The 23,046-nt window shown below is 37.6% G+C and overlaps 2 protein-coding genes across 3 annotated transcripts; both read left to right on the forward strand.

Moving 5' to 3' along the window:
- The first annotated feature begins 1,290 nt into the window (after window positions 1–1,290).
- Window positions 1,291–7,877, forward strand: LOC137715523 (uncharacterized). 2 transcript variants are annotated; one of them, XM_068454874.1, is made up of 11 exons: window positions 1,291–1,805; window positions 2,032–2,106; window positions 2,526–2,579; window positions 2,923–3,001; window positions 3,099–3,226; window positions 3,518–3,601; window positions 4,389–4,472; window positions 4,650–4,801; window positions 6,049–6,199; window positions 6,996–7,376; window positions 7,556–7,877. In XM_068454874.1, the coding sequence occupies exons 1-11, from the start codon at window positions 1,449–1,451 to the stop codon at window positions 7,622–7,624; spliced, it is 1,614 nt and encodes a 537-aa protein (XP_068310975.1). In that variant the 5' UTR covers window positions 1,291–1,448; the 3' UTR covers window positions 7,625–7,877. The 2 variants fall into 2 exon arrangements, with proteins under 2 accessions (XP_068310975.1, XP_068310976.1); XM_068454875.1 differs by having other exon boundaries at window positions 1,293–1,805; window positions 7,467–7,877.
- A 1,991-nt stretch (window positions 7,878–9,868) lies between these two features.
- On the forward strand, window positions 9,869–22,633 carry LOC137715831 (uncharacterized). Its single transcript, XM_068455178.1, has 12 exons — window positions 9,869–10,285; window positions 10,567–10,634; window positions 11,298–11,381; window positions 11,546–11,839; window positions 12,640–12,779; window positions 13,407–13,494; window positions 19,091–19,273; window positions 20,255–20,416; window positions 21,181–21,374; window positions 21,505–21,655; window positions 21,909–22,074; window positions 22,221–22,633. Exons 1-12 carry the CDS (start codon window positions 9,901–9,903, stop codon window positions 22,286–22,288), a joined length of 1,983 nt encoding a protein of 660 aa, XP_068311279.1. The 5' UTR covers window positions 9,869–9,900; the 3' UTR covers window positions 22,289–22,633.
- The last annotated feature ends 413 nt before the right edge of the window (window positions 22,634–23,046 follow it).

The following is a 23,046-nucleotide window of genomic DNA, read 5'->3' on the forward strand; positions in this document are numbered from 1 at the left end:
ATACGGGCTTGCTGCAAGTGAGCCTAGGGCACGGGTAGACCTAGCAAGCTGCGGGCTTGCTGCATGTTTGGGCCAGGGACTTAGGACAAAGCCCAACAACTCAAAAGTTGCTGTTTTTAAGCTTAGAGGGTTGCGGAGCCATGGTAACCCTTACCATGCCGAAACCTAGTGTCCATGCAGGCACAACAACGCCCAAAAGGCTGCTGCCATAGTCCATATGTCGCAATGACATCGTTCTGACGGCGTGCTCCACGCAGCTGGGCTGTATGCCAGCTGCCACATATTTCTCATTTTTTTTAAACATCACTAGGGTTTGAAAAACCCTAAATTGCTTCTAATTTATTTATATGTTTAAAGCATGTGTGTGTATATATATATTGACAAATATATGAATCATATACAACATATATATATATATATATATCGAAAGTAAAATATAAATATAGGGGTTCATGCATCATGGTGAATGTTTTCGTGTTTCGTGGACGTTTCAAATATCTTACTTTGCTTCTAATTTATCTATATGTTTTGACTCACAAATTCTACATAACAAAATAATAATTGCATAATGCATAAAGTGTGTGTGTGTGTGTGTGTGTGTGTGTATTGACAAATATATGAATCATATACTATATATATATATATATATATATATATGTATGTATGTATGTATGTATGTATGTATGTATGTATGTATGTATCGGAAGTAAAATATAAGTATAGGGGTTTATGCATCATGGGAATGTTTTCGTGTTTCGTGGACATTTCAAATATCTTACTTTGCTTCCAATTTATTTATATGTTTTGACTCACAAATTCCATGAAACACGAGAAATATATGAATCAGATACAATATATATCGGAAGTAAAATATAAATATAGGGGTTCGTGCATCATGAGAAAGGTTTTTGTGTTTCGTGGACATTTCAAATATCTTACTTTATTTTAAACGTACCTGATTAGCAGAAAACAAATAAAAGCTTTGAATTTTGTAGAAGAAAACTTCCTCCTACAATCCTTCAGTTCCTTAGCTTCTACTAAGAGCATGCTGATAACATGTTGTAGGCTTATTTGACTGAACTGTATTTAGGACTAGATAGGGAGAGAGGCCAAGGGCAAAAGAAAGAAGAGAGATTTAATTGTGAGGTGTATGTTGTATCACATCATTGTGTATTTATTTATAATAATAAAATATGTTAAATCATACGAGAATTACAACTCTACTAAATATAACTGAAACAAAAACATTTTTTTTTTTTAAAAAAAAAGGCACAACTATACCAAGCCAGCCGCCCCGTACCGGATTATCTGGAAGCTCCTCTTCGTCATCCACTGATACCGCCATTTCTTCCTCCCCTCCAAAACCAAAACACTAGTGAGCACGCTTCCCCAACCTCCAGCTTCCAAAACGCAGTCGTTCAGTGCATAATGTGTATGCAACGAAATCAATGGCGAGAGTAATACCAGTGGCTATGGCGGCCTCTTTACTCCCCCACATCACTTCCCTCTCTCTCCCTCTCAAGCCCTATCTCTCGCTGACAAGTCTCCTCTTCCTCAAACCCTTCTCTCGCTCGTGCGCCGACAGCTCCCCCCGCTCCGTCAACTGCTTCGCCGTTCCCCAAACTCCACGCCCTCCAAACAGCTTGAATGGAGATGTTGGCCCTTACTTGTCCTGTTCTATGCCTCATCAGAGCCTTAAAGTCGCCGTCTTGCTTAGCGGCGGTGTCGATAGCAGTGTCGCCCTCCGCCTCCTCCATGCCGCCGGTCACTCCTGCACCGCCTTCTACCTCAAAATTTGGTTCCAAGTATGTCTGAATGAGATCCCATATCGACAATTTTAGAAGAATTGGGAAATTCTTTCTATTGGGCAGTGTAGAAACAGAGAAAAATGTGAACTTGTTGGGTTATTGATTGGATTCCTTTATTTCGGATGTTCTGATTCCGGTGTATCTGATTCTGTGTTAAAATTTTGATTATCTTGAGAATATAAATTAAAAAAAAAAGCTGCTTCTTATGTGTGATTTTGTGTAGGAAGACTTTGAGAACTTTTGGTCAGAATGCCCATGGGAAGAAGATTTGAAGTATGCAAATGCTGTCTGCAATCAGGTCACTTTATTTCACTTGCAATCTCTTTTTCTAAACTACCAACAGAAGTGGGGTGAAAATAATTTGATCTTTAATTTTATTTTTCTGAATGAGACTTCACTATGAGTGTTCACATTTTCTGGGATGCTGAGTTTCAAACACAGACATGCACACACACAAGCGGCACAACAAATGCACCAACCCTTTTGAAGTTCATTTTGGTTCTTGGGTTTACGTATCCTCATTTTCCATCCATCTGCCTTATGTATGTGAATCGAATCCCATATTGCCTTATATATGTGAATCGAATCCCATATGTATACGTGTTTGTCAGGAACCTTTTACTATTGTTTGTGATAGAAGAGCTTTATCTTGGTTTTTGGTATAGGTTATGCAAACTGGGGGTGTTACAACTGAAACTAAACAACACTTGTTTACAGGTTGATGTCCCACTCGAAGTCGTGCATTTGACGGATGAATATTGGAAGAATGTGGTATGCGTTACTTTTCCAGTGTCTTAATTGTAGGTTATGTTTGAATTGTAGTCACATCTGTATGTAGTCTTTAGTAGTTTATGTTCCGTGTATCTCACGACTGTTTCATAATCTATTATTTATGCGAGCTTAAAGCTTTAAATAGTAGCAAATGTCAGTTGGTCAGCAGTGTTCCCACCCCCTTGCACTCAAGTTCGAATCACCCTTCCCCATAGATTATTGCCTTTGTCAAAACAAAAAAAGAAGCTTTAAATGAATAATTATATTACCGGCCAGTCTTCATCATCAGCTTCCTTCTTATTGGGTTACTGGAAGAAACTTTTGAAGTCCCATCATGTTTCAGGTATCCTACATTATTGAAGAGTATCAATGTGGCAGAACTCCTAACCCAGATGTTCTTTGCAATACAAGAATAAAGTTTGGTAAGCAATGACTTGAATTTAAGATTTAGTTCTGACTCTTATGATGCAGAATCGAACTTTTAGTTTTTTGTTTCTTCAAGTTTATATAAATTGTCAGGTTCATTCATGGATGCCATCAGCAGTATGAAGTTTGATCGTGTGGCATCTGGGCATTACGCAAATGTTGTCCACCCACCTGCAAGTCAAACGGACAAGGATTCGGTTCTAGAACTATCACAAGATATGGTACCTATATTTGATAAACATTTGAAAACTTATATTTTTGTCATTTTGTCATTTTTGGATTATCAATCTTGGCTTGCTAAACTTGTTATGTTTGATATTATCTCATTTCATATTCAAATTGGGTTTTCTGCTTTGTCGACATGTGTGTTAGTTTTGCTGTCACCAGACATCCTCTTATATATTCTTTCTGATATGATAAGCCTTGAAACATCACAGTATTGCATCTCATTGCCTGCTATATTTTTATGTTGATTTTTCTTTCTAAATAGCATCAAACTTCTGAATTTCTAGGTGAAGGATCAGACATACTTCCTTTCACATCTTTCTCAGGCCCAGCTTAAGAGGTTAATATTCCCACTTGGTTGTCTGTCAAAGGTCAGTGGGTACTAGTTTGAATGCTATGCAATACTTAACTTGATACTTCTCTTAGCTAATTGTAAAATGTGCTAATCTGTTGAATTTTGAATATTTCTTGAATCACAAATTCAGCTGGGAGGTAAAGCATGTATTGTCTATAAATATTGGAAAGTCTCACCGTTAGTGTATTAGTTTCTCCAATAATAGTATAATACACATAGAAATGAAGTGATATTGTTACCTTGTGAATTTGTGAAAATGTGTACTTTTCTTTCTTGTAATTTGTAGTCTCTGCTTCGTTATATTCTTTCTTTATGTTATGTAACATAATTAGTAAAGTCACGTATAATACACGTGCTTATGCATTTTTCAGAAATATTTACCTTCCATAGTTTAGTTGTGTTTTGCTGTGTCTTCTTTGTACACGTTTTATTGATTTGTTAAATTGCATGTTTTTTTTTTTAAACGCAACTATGATAAACGTAATTTTCACGTTTAATACACATTAATTAGACACACTTTTCAATAGTACACAAAATTTATGTATTTAATTCTTATTTTTAACATATTATTTATAAACGAAAACAAATAAATTTTAAAATTTTAAAAATGGCCGAAATTTTCAAAGCATCTTTCTAGCAAAGTTGCCGAATAATACACGTACATATTTTTCACGTACTATACCCTTTCCGTAGTTTACTAACTATGTTATGTAATCCTTTTAATTCATTTTTTGTTATTTTCAGTCCATTCTGTAGACTCTTTACTCTTATATACTGATTCCTTTCTCTAAATATTTCTGTAGGATGAAGTTCGCAAACTTGCAACAAAGTTTGATCTGCCTAACAAAGACAGAAAGGATTCACAAGGAATATGCTTTCTAGGGAAGGTATGTCTTGCGGAAGATAATTTCATCCCTTGAATGGCACAACTACCTATGGGGGTGCCAAAATTTGTATGGTAGAACTTGGAGTGGTATTGATTCTTTATGGGTTTACTTGAGTGATCATTTTAAAATTCCTAACGTCAGTCACTCGGATTTTTTTGTTTTTGTTTTTTAATATAGATCAAGTTCAATGAATTTATCGCAAGACACATAGGGGAGAACAAAGGTGTCATATTGGAAGCTGAGTCGGGAGATTTCCTAGGAAATCATCGGGGGTTTTGGTTCTACACAATTGGTCAACGACAAGGTCTACGCCTTCCTGGAGGACCCTGGTATGCTGATCACTTCTAATATTTTTTGGTGGTACTTGTGCTGTTGTCGTTTTAATCCTAAATCTGGTCATTTGGGAAGCAATAATTGCAATATTACAGTGGTTATCTGACAACTTTTTTGTTATACTCAATACGTTTTAAATTGCCATATGGTTTGGACATCCGTATCCTACTGTGTATAATATTTAGGATGATAATGACTTTTATTTCATTATTTCTGCTTGAGATAGCTACTAAAATCCTGGTGGATATTCCCATAAAATGTGATTGTGCCCTTGTAGAATGGATACTTTTGAAAGGATGGTTCTGATGAGGTATTTGTATAATTAGGTTGGTTGTGCCTACCTACATATTTACGGTCATGAACTGGTCAGCTCTGCTTGACCTGTCAAAATGGGGCCTGAAGCTGGTCCATGCTCGGTGTTGTCTGCCATCAATCGGTCAATGGGCAACATTCATTCAACTTACTACCTAAATTTAGGGATCATGCCCTACCAGCTTAAGGGCCAATGGGCGTCTAGTGGCGTAGCACATTGGGTTTGAGTTAGTGATAAGATCACTGCTATCAAATGAGATAATTTGGATAGTTTAGATCACTTTGAGGGGATCTGACCTCCTAATACTTACATACCGAGATAATTGTTTATTTTCACCATGCTGCTATACTGCATTTAAAACACCATTTTATAGGCAGGCTCATACTCAAATTAGCATAAATAACCAAGCGCATAAATAATACCAATAGACACTAATTGAAAACACAAATGACTCTGCTGGAAATACAAACAGAACCCTAATATATCATAATAATGATACTCATAATTATCGTAACAGTTAGGTATGGTCTTTGTCCAATTACTCTGGATATTATAATGAAATAAATGGTCAAACTCAAAATAGAAGAATTATCATGATTAACTTTACCTATTGATCAGAGTAGCAGATATTGTTTTGTAAAGGTAGACTCTCAGGATGATTCCATTTAAGCACACACTAAAACATTTTTTCCAAAAGTAGAATCATTGAAAGCAAAGGTTCGCAACATATTTTTGTTATTCAAAACATGAGACTATTTTTTCATCTAGAAATTCAACCATGCATGCTATCAATGTTTAACGTGTGTGCATTAACTATGCTGTATCCTTCTTTATTGAGATTGAGAATCAAAATTAGTTTATGTTTGGGTCTCCTTGTACCACTTCAAACAGGATTTTCAGCTTTACTGTCTGTGGTACCTTCTTATGCAGGTATGTTGTTGAGAAGGATATAAAAAACAATGTAGTTTTTGTGTCAAGAAATTACTTTTCAGACGAAAAAAGAAGGCGCCTGTTTCGTGTTGGCTCCTTGAAATGGCTAAATGGTCTGCCCCCAAACCAGATCAGTCAGCTAGAGTGTAAGGTACAAGAATTAAAATTTGATCTGTTATTCCTGTTATATTTACTTTCTGTATATAAGTTTTTCAAAATGCAATGCTATTATTTTGCGACCAGTGTTTGTGAGTAAATATTGGTCTAAAACAAATCTTATACATGATTTCCTCTGTAGTATTGAACTCAAAGATCTCAATATCATCAAAATGCTACATCACCATATGCATACTGACCACGTTGCTGACCACAAGTGGGTCCACTGCTATTAGAGACGTGGTCCACTTTGTAGACGTTTAATGTGGTATAAAATATAAATAGTTCTGTTGAGGAATTATCTGTGTTCTCATCATTCCAAAGGGAAAAAAGAGATTATCTGTACAAATGAAAAGTATATGGTTCTAGCCTAGAGTTGTTACATGCTTTCTTTTTGTTTCATCTTGTTTTTTCTTTGCCTTTTAGTTTATCTTGTCTTTTCTTTTGTTTAGAGTTTTGAAAGAAAGACATAGTTCATGTTAGTGGCAGTCTGATAAGTGATGACTTTCTTGACTGCAGCTTAGAAAACATGCCACTAGTTTTAGTTGTGGGTTTAGGGTTGGAACTTGCACTTGGAAGCACTTAGAAGTTATTGTACCACATTCATCGCATAAAAGTCTTACATCAAGTTTTAATTAGACGAGGACCAATGTGTCACATATGGTTTTGGATGTTGATAAATCTCGCGAGGAAGGGTCACAAAGAAAGCTTTGAACCATGCATGGTTTGTAGTTAGTGTTTACTGTTTAGAATCCAAGTCAGAGGGAGCTGAAATGTTTTAAACCTTTCAGGTTAGGCATGGGCCTGCATTTTGTAATTGTAGCTTAATAATGGAACCCGGTGAAGATGGTCACGAAGATGTTGCAGTTGTCCATTTATCTCAAGATGATCAGGGCCTGGCAGCCGGGCAGTTTGCAGCCTTCTACCGGGGAAGAACCTGCTTGGGCTCCGGTGTAATTTTGGAGTCTTGGGATGATCAAGGTTTTCCCGTGTGTGCAAGAGCCCTTGAAATTGCAAGACTGGAAGATAAATCACTTCTCGGAAAACCAGTTAAGATTAAAGTAAAGCCTGAGAATGTTATAACGGAGTCTGGTGAGGCAGATGGTACCGAACTTTGTGGAGGACTGGAAAATTCTAGAATTGCTGCTGCCAAACCACCCACGCCCATGCAGGTATCTCCACGAGAAGCAACTGTCGTTTATTCCGTCTTAGCTTACTATTCTCGCCACCATGTCGTTCTTATTTCATTTTCTTTTTTACAGCAACTGTCGTTTATTCCGTCATAGCTTCAGACATGCTAAAATGGAACAAGACAACATAGACATATAAAGCTCACAAAAATATGGTGCAGGTGCAGGCAGCAGGATCCACAACTGTTCCAAGTAGAAAACAAATTGACGTTGATGGATCCATCTCATAGCACATGGATACATAGGGCTACCAACATGATTAATGCGACATGACCACAATATAACACACCCATTTCTAAATAATTAAGAAACCAGTCAAAGCAGCTGAATCCACACGGTAAAATAATTCTTTCCGTTTGCATCTTTAGTCTATTGAATTTATATTAAGAGCTTATGTACAACAAAAAGGGTGGTTTTTTAAGTCCTAGCTATATACCATTTACATGAGTTTTTCATATGAATTTGAGAACGATGGTTGTTTAATTGTACCCACAGAGCAATAGTAGTTGTTGGTGAGGTGGCTAAAATGCACCTGCACAGGGATTCAAAATTGAGTCCTGATTGCTTGTAGCATAAGTAGAAAATGAGGTGATGCGAGGCAATCTTTCAGTGATAAAGTAACCCTAACCTGATTTAGAGGATTGCCTGTGCACAAAATTGAGATTTGTGATCCTCCTGTCAACTCCACCATTGGTCATCTCAGCAATAGCTTGTTGATTTCAAAGATCAAAGTAATAAATTAGAAGGTCGTACAAAACTTAGAGCATCTCCAAAGGAGATGTCAAAAGGTCCACATCATCAATAACACTAACAAAAAATAGCATTATAATTTTCCAATCGAAATGTCAAATCCTACATGGCATGACATGGAAAGGCAGCAGGAGGGGTTGCTGTCAAATTTGACAGCAGCTTCAAATAATTTTTAATTAATTACTAACAACATTTCATAAACCCACGCCCCACCGAAATTCCCAAAAATTCCCCAAATATCCACCAATTTTAGATAATTTTACCTACCAACAGGCATAATTAATCAAATTAATGAATTTTACAAAAATAACAAAATTTATTTCTAGGGTTCCATATTTTCAAAACTCACCAAATTTCAAATTTACTTTGGGAAATGAAGTATGATGTCGACTATTGGGAAATCAACGACTTTGAAACCAACTTAAATCAAACAAGCACCATGTACTTTTCTGTGGAACCGACTGCTCACCCTTGAAACAAACTTGCCTGAGTTTTTAAACTTTTGTGTGGAAGTGCAATAAGGCCGGAGATGATAGCACAACAGAACTACGACTGGGTTTCGAAAGGCAACGAAATTTTCGAACAATAAACAACTTTTCGACGGGAAGGATGTTTTAGGATTGGCGAGAGATCGAGAGATCGAGAGTTTTGCGAGGAAAAGACAAATTTAAGATGGTAACTGTTGATATCTCGGGGGGGGGGGGTGGAATTTAAATTCCAAACATTTTGAATTGATGTTGGGTACCATTTTGAATTAGTGATGGGCCATTTATTACCTAGGCTTCACCCCAAGCTCATTTTGATTGATGGTTTTCAGCTGTTCAGATTTCATTCAACGATTCACATTTGGTCTGTACGGGCAGTCCACAAAACTTCATCCACACCTTTAAAACGCGTTGCTGAGTTAGGTGCTCCGTGAGTCATACCATGCATGCATGTCCAATATGTGAACTAGCAGAGCTGTGTACACTCTAGTTGTCGAATGCATCTGCTCCAGTTCATTTCTTTCTTTATTGTTTTTATGTTTTATTAAGAGTGTATTTTTCTCACCCACATTAATCTTAATGCATGTTCACCCTACACTTATTTGTTTGTCATATGTCTCGTCTCTTAATTATTAATCATTAATCAACTTCTTATCTTAAATCTATACTATATATTAAGAGAACACACCTTGTCAACCTTTTTGCCCGCTTTTTCCAATTTTGCCCCTTTTGGATACACAATATTGAGATGTGGAGGGCAAAATAGTAATTTTGTTCATTTTGATAAAATGACAATCATATCTTTTTTTTTTCTTATTTTGCCCTCACTTTTGATATACAATATTTACATAAAGAGGGCAACATAGTAATTTTGTATCAAAATATTTACATAAGATAAAAATATGTACTTATTAAGAGAAATTATCACACCATTATTTTTTCATACTTGTAAGTGAAATCATGATTTTTTTTTTTTATAGTTTGAATGAATTGAAGCAATTGCGCTTGAGGAGAACGTGGAAGGAGACGAGCCCTTGCGCTTGAGGAGAACGTGGAAGGAGGTGAGCAGTTATTCACACACACAAATATATGCTCTCTGCTAGTATAAAACTAAAAATAAATATGTTCTAAAAATAAATTTTAAGTTAAAACTCATATTTGGCTAACGATTAATTGTATTTAACAATTTATAAAATAAGCATAAACCCCAAAATGGAATTGGATAAACCTCCCACCCGCCAAACCCCGAAAACGAAGTCTCACACAAAAAAATGGCAGCCCCCTCGAAGCTCTTGTGCTACAGAGGAACCACGACTTCTCCCTCTCTCTCCAAAACTCTCTCTCTCCTCTCTTCCCCATTTCCAATTCCCACATATTTCTCTCGCAGTCTCCGCACTCCTTCCCTTTCTCTCCACACTTCTCTTCACACTCTTCCTCGCTTGGTTTCCCGCCTCCCTGCCAACAAATTCAAGATCTCCTCCACAGCAGATGACCAACAACAACAAGAAGGCGATGGCGAAGAGGAGGAGGAGCTCGTTGACGAGTCCGACGGCGGCGGCGGCGAGTTATTGACGGCCGACGTCGATGACCTGGAAGAAGACGCTCGATACTTAGTTGAAGAGTTCTCTTCCTCTTTGTCCACCCAACTCAGAATTGGTGTGTTTTTTCTTGCGAATGGAAAAACCCAGTTCATAATTTGATTGCATTTGCAAAACCCAATTCGTAATTCGATCGAGTTATTCCGAAAGCTGCTGAATTTTTCCCAAAATTTCTGCTTTAAGTAGTGGGTGTCAAAATATTTATTTTAAAAAGATTTTCATTAAGAATTTTACTCCTTTAAACTTTGACAAAATAGTGAACTTGGGTTTTGGTGGAATTTTCTCGTTTAGTTTGGGATTGTTGATGGCTAAGTTTCTAATGTGTCTTGATGGTTTCAGAAGATGACAAAGATGACAAAGAAAAAGTTGGTCGAAAGCAGAGGAATGAGAAAAGTTCAGTTAAAACTGTGAGTATCTTCTCATGGTTATTTCATTATTTATTTATTCAGAAGAAACTAATGAGAGTTCATGTTTGGTTAATGCTCACGGATAATGGTATTACCGGTATCCTTCTAAAATTTTGGTATTCAGATTGAGATGTCAGAACCATAAAGCATATTCGAGCTGCTATTAAGAATGAGATATCAGAACCATAAACTGTAAGAAGTTAGTTGAAACTTGCAACAGATGTAGGGTGACCGAGGTCTCCAGGCATGACCAAGCGAGTTTAAATGAGTTCAAGATCTTCACGTTACAGTGGTTACCATGCTTTCAGCACTTAGGACCGTAGGCCCTTTATCTTAGGAATTGACAAAAATAAATATACATCACTTGAAAGATCATAAGTAGGTGGGACTTCAAAAAATTACTGCAGCCATTGTTTTGATTAATCGTTTTCCGCAAATAGGTATCATGAGCAATTTTTTGGAGTAAGACTTTGCATATGCCCTCAGTTCTGTTTATCTTATACTTCTGGAGAACTTTATTATATTTTTCTTTTTATATTCCAAGTGTACTGTTGATTATAGGATCAAATCAAATATTATTTTCCAATGATCTAAGTTGGGGAGTCATTGTGTTGGAATGAAGGAAAACAATAAGTCTCTTAACCATTCAAATTTCAATTACAGATCCCTGACCATCTTCTTCCACGGGTTGCAATTGTTGGAAGACCGAATGTTGGCAAATCAGCATTATTTAATCGTCTTGTCTCGGTACTTACCAGAATCTGCCCTTTCATTTTCTAGTCATCATCAATTCTTTTATACAATTAACAATTTCAGGCTTCCAGATGTAGCCATATCTATGTTTGTACCTCTATAAATTGACTTCCCTTTTGCTTTCCTTTTCCTATTTCTATATTTGTTATGTATCTCAGGGGAACAAGGCAATTGTAGTGGATGAGCCAGGGGTTACTAGGGATCGCCTGTATGGTAGATCCTTTTGGGGTGACCATGAATTTATGGTGGTGGATACTGGTGGTGTACTTACAGTTTCAAAGTCCCAGGCTAATGTCATGGAAGAATTAGCTATTTCAACAACCATTGGTATGGATGGAATCCCACTTGCCTCAAGGGAGGCAGCTGTTGCTAGGATGCCCTCAATGATAGAGAAACAAGCTACTGCAGCTGTTGAAGAATCTTCTGTCATTATATTCCTCGTTGATGGCCAGGTACAGTTTTTGGTAACTACATGCAGGACAACTGCAATGTGCCTTTTAGTTTTGGCTTTCGGCTTCTTTGTGTTGAAAAAGAATATAACCTTAAATTCCTATGAAATTCTAAATATATTCATATTCAAGCATTGGCAAGTGATACTGGTCCGAAAACTTTTTAAAAGTTAACAAGTACATTTTAATATTGAAAATACTGAATAAAGTTGTTCATAGAAATTGTACAATAGTATGAAATATATACATGATACGGGTTTACGATAATAAGGTGGAGGAAGTCAATTGACCTTTTTTTTTTTTTTTTTCAAGACTTGACTTTTGGATGTCATTAAATAGCTTGGTTTTGGCGATCTTTGTGAAAGACTTTTAAATTTCTTTTAAGTGCCATTCATTTGATTGGTGGGACTTTGAGTTGAGTGCAACGTGGTTTTGCTTGAGTTATGTCGTTTTGATTATGATGGATTTTCCCACCATGCTACTTGTACTGTTATTCCTTTTTTCTTTTTTCTTTTTTTTGACAAAATAGGTATTGATATTCCCAAGAGTAGTTGAACTTGTCAAAAACTGTTCATGAGGTTGAGCAATATGATTACAAAAGTTCCTAAAACTTTGTTTTCAATTGATAACCATTTTATTTTGTTTCAATGTCTTTACAATGATAACCATATTGTACAGATGATATGAGTTTATATAAGTATGTATTTGAACTTTTGAAGGTTTTTAAATTAAAACATACTTTGGTGAATATTGGGTTTATAATAGTAAAGATTTTAGTACATGGTATTGACAGTGTTAAACAGGCAGGTCTAACTGCAGCAGATGAGGAAATTTCAGATTGGCTACGTAAAAACTTCTCAGATAAGTACATCATTCTTGCAGTTAACAAGTGTGAATCTCCACGTAAAGGGATCATGCAAGCATCAGAATTTTGGTCATTGGGGTAAGCTAAACTCTTGTCCATTTTGTTCACGTATGTTACTTTACTAAATTTTGAGAAAAGGGTTCTGGTTAAATGTTTTTATTTTCTTGTAAAAAGTAAAACTGATAAATAGTAATGTCTTCAGGGTACCTTGGTTTTTCTTCAATACATAATAACATAGGATTGGATAGTAAATTTTTCTATTTCTTTCTTACTACACCTGGGGTGTGGATTATAGGTGTAGGGTTGTGCTAAGGTGATGCATGATAGCATTATCCTGGGTGTAAATATTTTTTTTTTTTTGTTATGTCTGATACACTTTTCACCGATATAGTCTTGTAAATGTTTCAATTTAGCCCTGCTTTATTACCAACTTGGACAAGACTCTAAAGACACAAGAAAAAGGGTAAATAATCAAAAGGAAAATTTGACATATCTCCCAAGTTTCAAGCCGTACTAATCTGTTTGTTTATAATTAGGCTTGTGAATATTGAACTGTCCTGATAAGAAAAAACAAGAACTAATGCTAGGATAAATCTTTATTGTTCCGATAAAAAAAACTCAAGACACATTTCAATTCTCTAGTGGACACAGAATAGGATACTAATATTAATTTATGAAAGGTACGGTTTTTGGTTGGTTGACCAGGTTTTCACCACTTCCTATATCTGCTATATCTGGAACTGGAACTGGAGAGCTTCTTGATCTTGTGTGTTCGGGGCTGAAAAAGAATGAGGTTTGTATCAGTAATCACAGAAATTTTAATGTGGGTATATTAATAATTAAGTTTGACTGTGTTAGTTTTTGGTTCGTAAATTATGTCCTTTTCTGTCTAGGATTGTTTTAGGAAAAGGTGCACCAATTCTTCTCCACTTAGGGTTAGGAAAGAATCTTAGTTTCCTATTCAATGTAGAAATCCTAGAAGTCTATTTGGAATTGGAAAGGAAGTCTAATTTCCTATTCCACTTAGAATAGGAATTATAATCTGTAAAGGACATGTAAGCCAACCCTATATCTATAAATAGGGTGCGGCAAGGCTGTTTTTTCAGGAGAAGAAAAACAGCAAAACAGCAGGAAGGTTTGATATTAGTTCTAGGGTTTGCATAAGTTCTGTAATCTCTATTATTAATCTAAGAAGCAGTGATTTCTCTACCTAGGGAAATCACAACTGGACGTAGGCACAAGTTCTGCCGAACCAGTATAATTTCTGGTGTGTTTTCTAAGTATTTCTATATTTGCTAGTTGAGTCTATTGCCGTTGGTTATATCTAAGAATAAGGTCCAGTGAACGGGGTTTTCAACAAATTGGTATCAAGAGCTAGGATCAAGGTGTTCTACGATGTTAAAAGGGAAGATGAATGCGGATCAAGGACCTGCGTTAAAACCCTTTGACGGCAAGGATGACTTCACGGATTGGCAAAGGATGATGAAGAACGTACTGATACAGCAGGATTTGGATGATGCACTTGATGGTAAGAAGCCGGAAAGCATGACAGAAGCAGCATGGAATAAGGTTCTCAAGAAGGCCAAGAGTTCCATCGAGATCCATCTCACAAGATCAGTTCGGTCACACATCACCGAAAAGATGTCTGCCCAGGAAGCATGGGAAAAATTGGAGAATGTTTATATGGGAAAAACAGTGTCCAATAAACTGTTTCTAAAGGATGAACTATTCGGGCTTCGACTAGAAGAAGGAGGTGATATTGAAGATCACGTATGCAGGTTCCAGAATTGCATAGCTAATCTTCAGAAAGTCGAAGAAACTTACAAAGATGATGATATGGCTATCATCCTGCTAAGGTCTCTACCTTCGTCTTTCAAGCACTTTCGAACAACTCTAATGTTTGGAAAAGAGTCCTTGAAGCTTGAAGACGTAATTCAAGCTCTTCAGTCATATGCTAAACTAGATGATATAACTGAAAGCTCTCAAGGCCTTTATGCCAAAGGCAAGGAGAGGGGGCGGGAAAAGACAAGAGAAGAGAAAACTGGCAACAGAGGTAGGTCAAAATCCAAGAAGAAAAAGGAAAAGAAGGAAGGTTGCTTCGAATGTGGTTCAGCCGATCATTGGAAGAGGAACTGCAAGATTTGGAAAGAAAAGAAAGCCAAGATGGAAGGAAGCTCAGGTTCCGCTAGTGCAGTCACCGAACATGAGAGTGACGGGGAACTTCTTTCGGTAACATCGGGCTCCAAGGCTTCCAATTGGGTTTTGGATACTGGATGCACGTTTCATATGTGTGCAGAAAAAGAATGGTTCGATACTTTCAAAGAAGTCAGCAGCGGGGAAGTCTTAATGGGGGATGATTCTTCATGTCCTGTAAGAGGAATAGGCACTGTTCGAATCAGAATGTTCGATGGGATGATACGAGCTTTAGGGAACGTCAGGTATGTTCCTAGACTAAGAAAGAATTTGATTTCCTTGGGCACTTTAGATGAGGCCGGTTATGGGTACAAGTCTAAAAAAGGAAGACTCAGGGTAACCAAAGGATCGCTAGTGGTAATGCGGGGTGACCTACAACCCAATAAGTTGTATAAGTTAATTGGGACCACTATAGTCGGGGGAGCAGCTGTTTCTGTAAATCAAAGTATAGAAGACAAGACTGAACTATGGCATCATAGGCTCGGGCACATAAGCCAGAAGGGATTGCAAGAATTACACAAGCAAGGCCTGTTGGAAGGCGTGTCAGCTTGCAAACTGGACTTTTGTGAATACTGTGTTCTTGGGAAGCAAAGAAAGGTATCATTCGCAAGTAGCAGTGCAGATAGCCGAAGTAAGGAGCAACTCAGCTATATTCACTCAGATGTTTGGGGTCCTGCTCCAACAAAATCAAATGGTGGAGCCAGGTATTTTGTTACTTTCATGGATGATTTTTCTAGGAAGGTTTGGATTTATTTCATGAAGCAGAAATCCGAGGTTTTTGCAAAGTTCAAGGAATGGAAAACAGAAACCGAGAATCAAACTGGAAGAAAGATCAAGTATCTGAGAAGTGACAATGGAGGTGAATATACAAGTAATGAGTTCATTGATTACTGCAAGCAGGAAGGCATCATAAGGCACTTCACAGTAAAGAAGAATCCCCAACAAAATGGAGCTGCTGAGAGGATGAACCGAACTCTCATGGAGAGAGAAAGGAGCATGCGATTTCATGCAGGATTGCCTGATAGTTTTTGGGCAGAAGCTGTTAATCATGCAAGTTATTTGATTAACAGATCACCATCTACAGTTCTCGGCTTTAAGAGTGCAGAAGAGGTATGGTCTGAGAAGCCGGTGGATTATTCCAAGCTCAGGGTGTTCGGCTGCAGTGCTTATGCACATATTCCAAGTGATGAAAGGTCCAAGCTCAAACCGAAGTCTATACATTGCATATTCCTAGGTTTTGAGAAAGGAGTGAAGGGTTTCAAGCTTTGGGATTTCAACAACAGGAAAAAGGTTGTCAGTCGAGATGTTGTCTTTGATGAGACAACCATGCCTCTGAATAAAGTTGAGAACAGTAGGGAGAAGAAGGATGATGCTGGAATTGAAGCAACAAAGATTCCATTAATTAGTTCAGATGAAGAAGAAGCTCAGGTGGAGCAAATTGAGCAAGAGGCCGAATCTGATGGTTTTGAGGAAGAAGAAGAGCATCAGCATCATTCACCAGTTAGGAATCAGGTGGAGCAAGAAACAGGACAGATTGAAGGTACTCCAATCCGCCAGATATCCCAAAGGAGTCAAACTCCACCCAACAATCCACCTGCATTCCAAAGATGCATAGCACTGGACAGACCTAAGCGGAACAAGAAGCTTGACAGGTTTGGGTTTGACCAAAACGAAGTTAATTATGCTCTTAACATTAGTCAAGGAGATCCAACTACTTATCGAGAAGCTATAGCAAGTGATGAGCGAGATAGTTGGATAAGTGCTATGACAGAGGAAATGGAGTCTCTTTACAAGAACTCCGTTTGGGAGTTGGTTCCTAAACCCAAAGACAGAAAGCTAGTTGGATGCAAGTGGGTATTTAGGAAAAAGGAAGGACTACATGAACAAGATGCCGTGAGATTCAAAGCAAGGCTCGTGGCTAAGGGGTACTCACAAAGGGAAGGGGTGGATTATGATGAGATCTTTTCACCTGTAGTCAAGCATACTTCTATCCGATTGCTTTTAGCAATGGCAGCTCAGCATGACATGGAGATTGAGCAGATGGATGTGAAGACAGCGTTTCTTCATGGGGATTTAGAGGAGACGATATTCATGGCTCAACCAGAAGGGTTTGTTGAATATGGGAAAGAAAACCTAGTATGTCAGCTAAGGAAGTCCCTGTATGGCCTGAAACAGTCTCCAAGACAGTGGTACAAAAGGTTTGATTCATTCATGCTGAAAATTAATTTTAGAAGGTGTTTGTATGACTGTTGTGTGTACTATCATGTGTTCCAAGATGGGATGATCATATTGCTATTGCTATATGTGGATGACATGTTAATTGCTTGTCAAGACAAGTCTAGAATTCAAGACTTGAAAAAGATGTTGAGCGAGGAGTTCGACATGAAGGATCTAGGTGCCGCACAAAAGATCCTCGGCATGGAAATTCAGAGAGATAGGACCGCTGGAAGGATTTGGATATCACAAGCCAAGTATATTCAGAAGGTTCTTGAGAAGTTCAACATGCAAGAAGCAAAGGTAGTTTCAACTCCTTTGGCAGCTCACTTCAAGTTAAGTGGACAACAGTGTCCTACTTCCGAGGAAGAGCAACAAGAAATGAAGAAGGTACCTTATGCTAATGCCGTGGGCTGCCTCATGTATGCAATGGTATGCACACGTCCTGACATAGCTCAAGCAATCAGTGTCGTTTCCAGATACATGGCAAATCCAGGAAAGCAACATTGGGATGTAGTCAAGTGGATTTTGCGTTATTTGAAGGGTTCTTGGCGACAAAGGATTATGTTTGAAAAGCAAAAGGAAAATGCAGGGGTGTTAGGATATGTGGATGCCGATTATGCAGGGGATTTGGACAAGAGAAGGTCAACTTCTGGTTATGTGTTTACATGCGCAGGAGGACCAATCAGTTGGAGAGCACTACTGCAACCGATTACAGCTTTATCGACCACAGAGGCAGAGTATATTGCATTGGCCGAAGCTGGAAAGGAAGCAATTTGGCTTAGTGGCTTGGTAAGTCAAATGGGAATCACTCAAGATTGTGTGAAGCTTAAGTGTGATAGTCAAAGTGCCATTCACTTGGCAAAGAATCAGGTTTTTTCTGGAAGATCAAAGCACATTGAAGCAAGATATCACAGAATCAGAGATTGGGTGGAGTCTAAGGAAATTTGGATTGAAAAGGTTCATACGGATGACAATGCCGCAGATTTCCTTACAAAGATAGTGCCGGCCAAGAAGTTCAAGCATTGTTTGAACTTGATCAAACTCGTTGATTGATTAAAGTGGAGCACCTTCTCACCTGAGGTGCAAATGAGGCAATAAAGAAGTTGCCAAGGTGAAGACTCTTGAAGTTTTTCCAGAGCTACTTCAAGAAGGTTCAAAGATACTCTAGGGTGCAAACGATCAAGACTTGGTTTGACTCACCAAGGTGGAGATTGTTAGTTTTTGGTTCGTAAATTATGTCCTTTTCTGTCTAGGATTGTTTTAGGAAAAGGTGCACCAATTCTTCTCCACTTAGGGTTAGGAAAGAATCTTAGTTTCCTATTCAATGTAGAAATCCTAGAAGTCTATTTGGAATTGGAAAGGAAGTCTAATTTCCTATTCCACTTAGAATAGGAATTATAATCTGTAAAGGACATGTAAGCCAACCCTATATCTATAAATAGGGTGCGGCAAGGCTGTTTTTTCAGGAGAAGAAAAACAGCAAAACAGCAGGAAGGTTTGATATTAGTTCTAGGGTTTGCATAAGTTCTGTAATCTCTATTATTAATCTAAGAAGCAGTGATTTCTCTACCTAGGGAAATCACAACTGGACGTAGGCACAAGTTCTGCCGAACCAGTATAATTTCTGGTGTGTTTTCTAAGTATTTCTATATTTGCTAGTTGAGTCTATTGCCGTTGGTTATATCTAAGAATAAGGTCCAGTGAACGGGGTTTTCAACAGACTGTCTTTTGTTGAATATTGAATTTCAATTGGCAATTGGCTTTGGCTTAACTTTGCCACATATTACTCACTTTTCAGAGTACTATGAGCTTGTGAGTGAACTTTTCAGTTTCAATAGTAGAATCTTTTCATGCTTCTTGTTCTTTACTTGAATTTTTTGGTGCTTTTCGTCATCTATTAAGCCCAAAGATGCATTTCTTACCTTGTTTTATGAATATTTTCATTTCTTTATGATTTAGTTTATTATGCTTCTATATAGGACCCGGAGGATTTTGCTGAACAGGAAGAGTATGTTCCTGCAATTGCAATTGTTGGCCGACCAAATGTTGGTAAAAGTAGCATTTTGAATGCATTGGTTCGAGAGGACAGGACAATTGTTAGCCCAGTCAGTGGAACAACCCGTGATGCTATTGATATGGAATTTACTGGACCAGATGGACAGGTTTGATTGGTTTACAATTTACATTCTACTATATCACCTATTGTTGACAGTTATTACAAAAATCTGTTATGTAACATAATTAATCTGAAACCGAAGAATCAGCAAATAACACTTCAGATTCGGTGATTTTAATACCATTATTTATCTCCATATTAACTGACGTTATATATAAGTTTCCTTTTTGGATTTCTGCCTAGGAATGTCGAGAGACTTTGTAATGAAATCAATGATTAGCAAAACTTTAACTGCATACTTGTATGTCGAGACTGAACCATGAATCTGATCTCTAGCATAAGCTGTTCATTTACTTGAATTTCATTATTCTTCTTTTACTGAATTCAAGTACTGATTTTGTTGACTGAATCATGGAATTGGATCTACAAAAGGCCCTTGCCACTTTCAAGTTGTTCAAGCTCAGATAGCTAAAGCTTGTTCGTTTATTTTCCTCTGCCTGTTGGTGTGTGCTTTTATGCTGGATTTTCATTCTGTTTGGTATTGACACATGGAAATTATTCTAACAGTAGGCGGTCTAGAAATTAATTCTTTGCCAATAGATATATCGAAATCCTTTTTGCCTCTCTTTTAACTTCTCTGTCTTATCTGTTTTCCCCTTCCCTTTGTCTTCTTCTCTTTCTCTCCATCTTCTCCTTCTGTCTATTGATTCTGCATCTTGATCCTAGGAGTTGCATCAAGGCCAATTTTGAGCCTGTTTACGCAAGCTCAAGTGTAGGTACAGCTCTGTTATCAACATACCAAGCCGAGCTCAAACAAGTAATAGCTTGGTTCGGATCAACTTATATGCACTCCTAAGTAGGATCCTAAAGCTATTTTGGTTCACATGCTTGAAATATTAGCGGACAACTGTCAGAACAATTATCTATTACTGATTCCCTCTTGATGTTAAGACAATACATTATTGATATTCAAATTTACTTGGATACTTATAATTGCAACATTATTTTTTTTTTCCTTATCTTGCAGAAATTCAAACTAATTGATACTGCTGGAATCAGAAGAAGAGCCGTCGTTGCTTCATCAGGTAGCATGACAGAGGCTTTATCGGTAAATCGAGCATTTCGTGCCATTCGTCGTTCTGATGTTGTGGCTCTTGTCATTGAGGCCCTGGCTTGTATCACAGAACAGGTACTTTGTCCATTCTTCTTGAGTTATCATTGCCTACAGTTTCCTGCCCGCGTGTGCGCATGGTTACAAAAGTACAAACTAAGTCAGATATTGATTAATGTTTGAAACTTTTGTTTGTACAAATCCAATACATTAATCACATCCAAGCGATACCAAAATTTGAAAAGAAAAATTAAGTTAAGATGGACAAACTTCTCAAAATAATCATGATATAACTTTATGGATGTTTTAGCTATATGCTGAATCTTTTTCACAGGAGGATTTCTCCATTTTCTAGGAATCTCAGCTCGTCTTTTCTGGTATAGTAATTGTAAGAAAAATACTGTGTAAATGGAATCACATTCCTCTCCATACCCTAGCAGATTTGAAAGGCAGTTTCATTCATGCCAACCTAGCACTTTGCACATGTGATGCATGTGAACGGAAATAGAATTTCTATTGAGCTTAAGGAAGTTGCAGTTTTCTTGAAATGATTTGAGCTTTTTGTGCGCCTTCTTGGTGGCTGTTCTAGTTTTATCTTGTCGGTGGTTTTAAAATAAGTTTCGATGAACAAACTTTTGCATATTGTATTTCTCTAAATCTTCAAGAGTGAAAAAAGCTCTTCTTTTCTCAATTTTTAAGGATTTTAATTTTATTTTTGTAGGTATAGCTTCTATATAAAATTTGAAATTTAAACGGCATCTTGGAATTTCAATGAAATGAGATGTTTACTTTCCACAAGTAGATTTCTTTTAACTATATTTCCTTCTGTATTGAACTCCTAGGATTGCAAGATTGCTGAGAGGATAGAAAGAGAAGGCAAAGGTTGCCTGATAGTTGTAAACAAATGGGATACCGTACCAAATAAAAACCAGCAGACTGCAACATACTATGAGCAGGATGTCAGGGAGAAGCTTCGTATCCTTGGTTGGGCACCTATTGTATATTCAACTGCAATAGCTGGTCAGAGTGTTGATAAGTACGTTCTGAAACAGCATCTCTTTTATAGCTTAACTTGCATCATAGTTGCATTCTTCAGCTAACTTCTTGTAAACCCCAAGAATTCGTTTCATATTTGCTGATATTTTTGGCTTGTGGCGTGGCTTTAGGATTATTGATGCTGCTAGCACAGTTGAGAAAGAAAGATCAAGAAGGCTTAGTACTTCTGTAGTAAACCAAGTGGTCCAGGAAGCACTAGCTTTTAAATCACCACCGAGGACACGAGGTGGCAAAAGAGGCCGCATTTATTACTGCACTCAGGTACTTGTTTTGTGCAGGACTCTTACATTCCTGTTCATTACATATCTTCCCAAGTGACACCCTTGTTTATGAAAACTTTGGATGTTACCGTCCACAAGATTACGAGAAGTTATTGGAATAAACATTAACGATGTGCCTATCTTTATGGTAGTATCTGTTCTTTTGAACTTGCATTGCCTGTCATAAACAACATATCCGGTATTTTCTTATGAACATAGCAATAGATTGTGTATTTACTTTGTTTCATGTACAGGCAGCTATAAGGCCGCCAACATTTGTGTTCTTTGTCAATGATTCAAAACTTTTCCCTGAGACATACCGGCGTTATATGGAGAAGCAACTCCGTTCAGATGCTGGGTTTTTAGGCACTCCAATTAGGCTTCTATGGTCTAACAGGAGAAAAACAGAAAAAGAGGAAGGTCAGTTCTGATATAGCCTGTTGTAACGCTCACACATACATTTTTCTTGCATGCATGCCTACATGAATTTCCTTGTTTTTGTGATGATTGAATGCCGAAGAAGACAAATAATCACCTTTAAGGACCGTAAAATCATATGTTTGCAGGAAGAGCTGCAATGCGAGCACAGGCAAATCTTGTGCCAAGTGACCGAAAATTGGAGTTAGCTACATGAAGCATTTGTCATATCATCTCATAACCAGCAAGGGATTTGTTTTGGAAAGGCTTTGTGCACAGGGGAAACTAGTTAATATCAGACGCCGAAGTAAACTTGCAATGTGGTTGATGTAAAACTGTTCTCCAGTTCATGCTTCGGACTTGGTAGTAGGAAGAATTTTCGATGCAACCAACCCATCCTACGGAAAAGGACTGTAATTTCATGTATGTACCCAAGTTTTGATGGCTTGGACCTGTAAGTTAGGCCTTTGAATTGTAATTTGAAATCAATGTAAATAACAAATATGATACGAAGATCCAGACGTAGAGGATGCCATCGATGATCAGCACATGCTTAATCCCATCTCCTCCTGATCCCGTCTCCTAAACTATTTAGACATTTAACATCGAATATATTGTGTTCCATTAACTAATGGCTTCAAGGGAAATGAAAGTTAAACTTAACCAAATGGTTTTGACATGTATAGGCGATAACCTATCAAGTGCTGATGAAGGTGAGAAATGAAGGAATTCCACTTCCAGGCAGATATATTTTGACGATATTACAGGTAGCCTCCTTATGAAACATGGCCATCAGATTCCGTCTGAAGCCGATTATGTGCAGAAACCTGAGATCGAAAACTTGGTAAAGGAAATACTAACTTCTGGCATGTATTATCCGGGCAGAGCCAGGCAGCAGTCTTGTTGCTTCTTCGGGCCTGTCCTATTAATTCACAGTTGAACAAGTTCAGCTCATTCCTAGCTTCAATCATCGAT

The sequence above is a fragment of the Pyrus communis genome, chromosome 14 (genome assembly GCF_963583255.1).
Source record: "Pyrus communis chromosome 14, drPyrComm1.1, whole genome shotgun sequence".
NCBI lineage: Eukaryota > Viridiplantae > Streptophyta > Magnoliopsida > Rosales > Rosaceae > Pyrus > Pyrus communis.

Bases quoted from the DNA above. Each gene is read 5' to 3' on its own strand.
- LOC137715831 (XM_068455178.1), top strand. From the start codon at position 9,901: ATGGCAGCCCCCTCGAAGCTCTTGTGCTACAGAGGAACCACGACTTCT. The intron at 21,656-21,908 runs GTACTTGTTTTG...TTTCATGTACAG, and splicing joins GCATTTATTACTGCACTCAG to GCAGCTATAAGGCCGCCAAC. The intron at 22,075-22,220 runs GTCAGTTCTGAT...ATATGTTTGCAG, and splicing joins AAAAACAGAAAAAGAGGAAG to GAAGAGCTGCAATGCGAGCA.
- LOC137715523 (XM_068454874.1), top strand. From the start codon at position 1,449: ATGGCGAGAGTAATACCAGTGGCTATGGCGGCCTCTTTACTCCCCCAC. The intron at 2,107-2,525 runs GTCACTTTATTT...ACTTGTTTACAG, and splicing joins CAAATGCTGTCTGCAATCAG to GTTGATGTCCCACTCGAAGT. The intron at 3,602-4,388 runs GTCAGTGGGTAC...ATATTTCTGTAG, and splicing joins CACTTGGTTGTCTGTCAAAG to GATGAAGTTCGCAAACTTGC.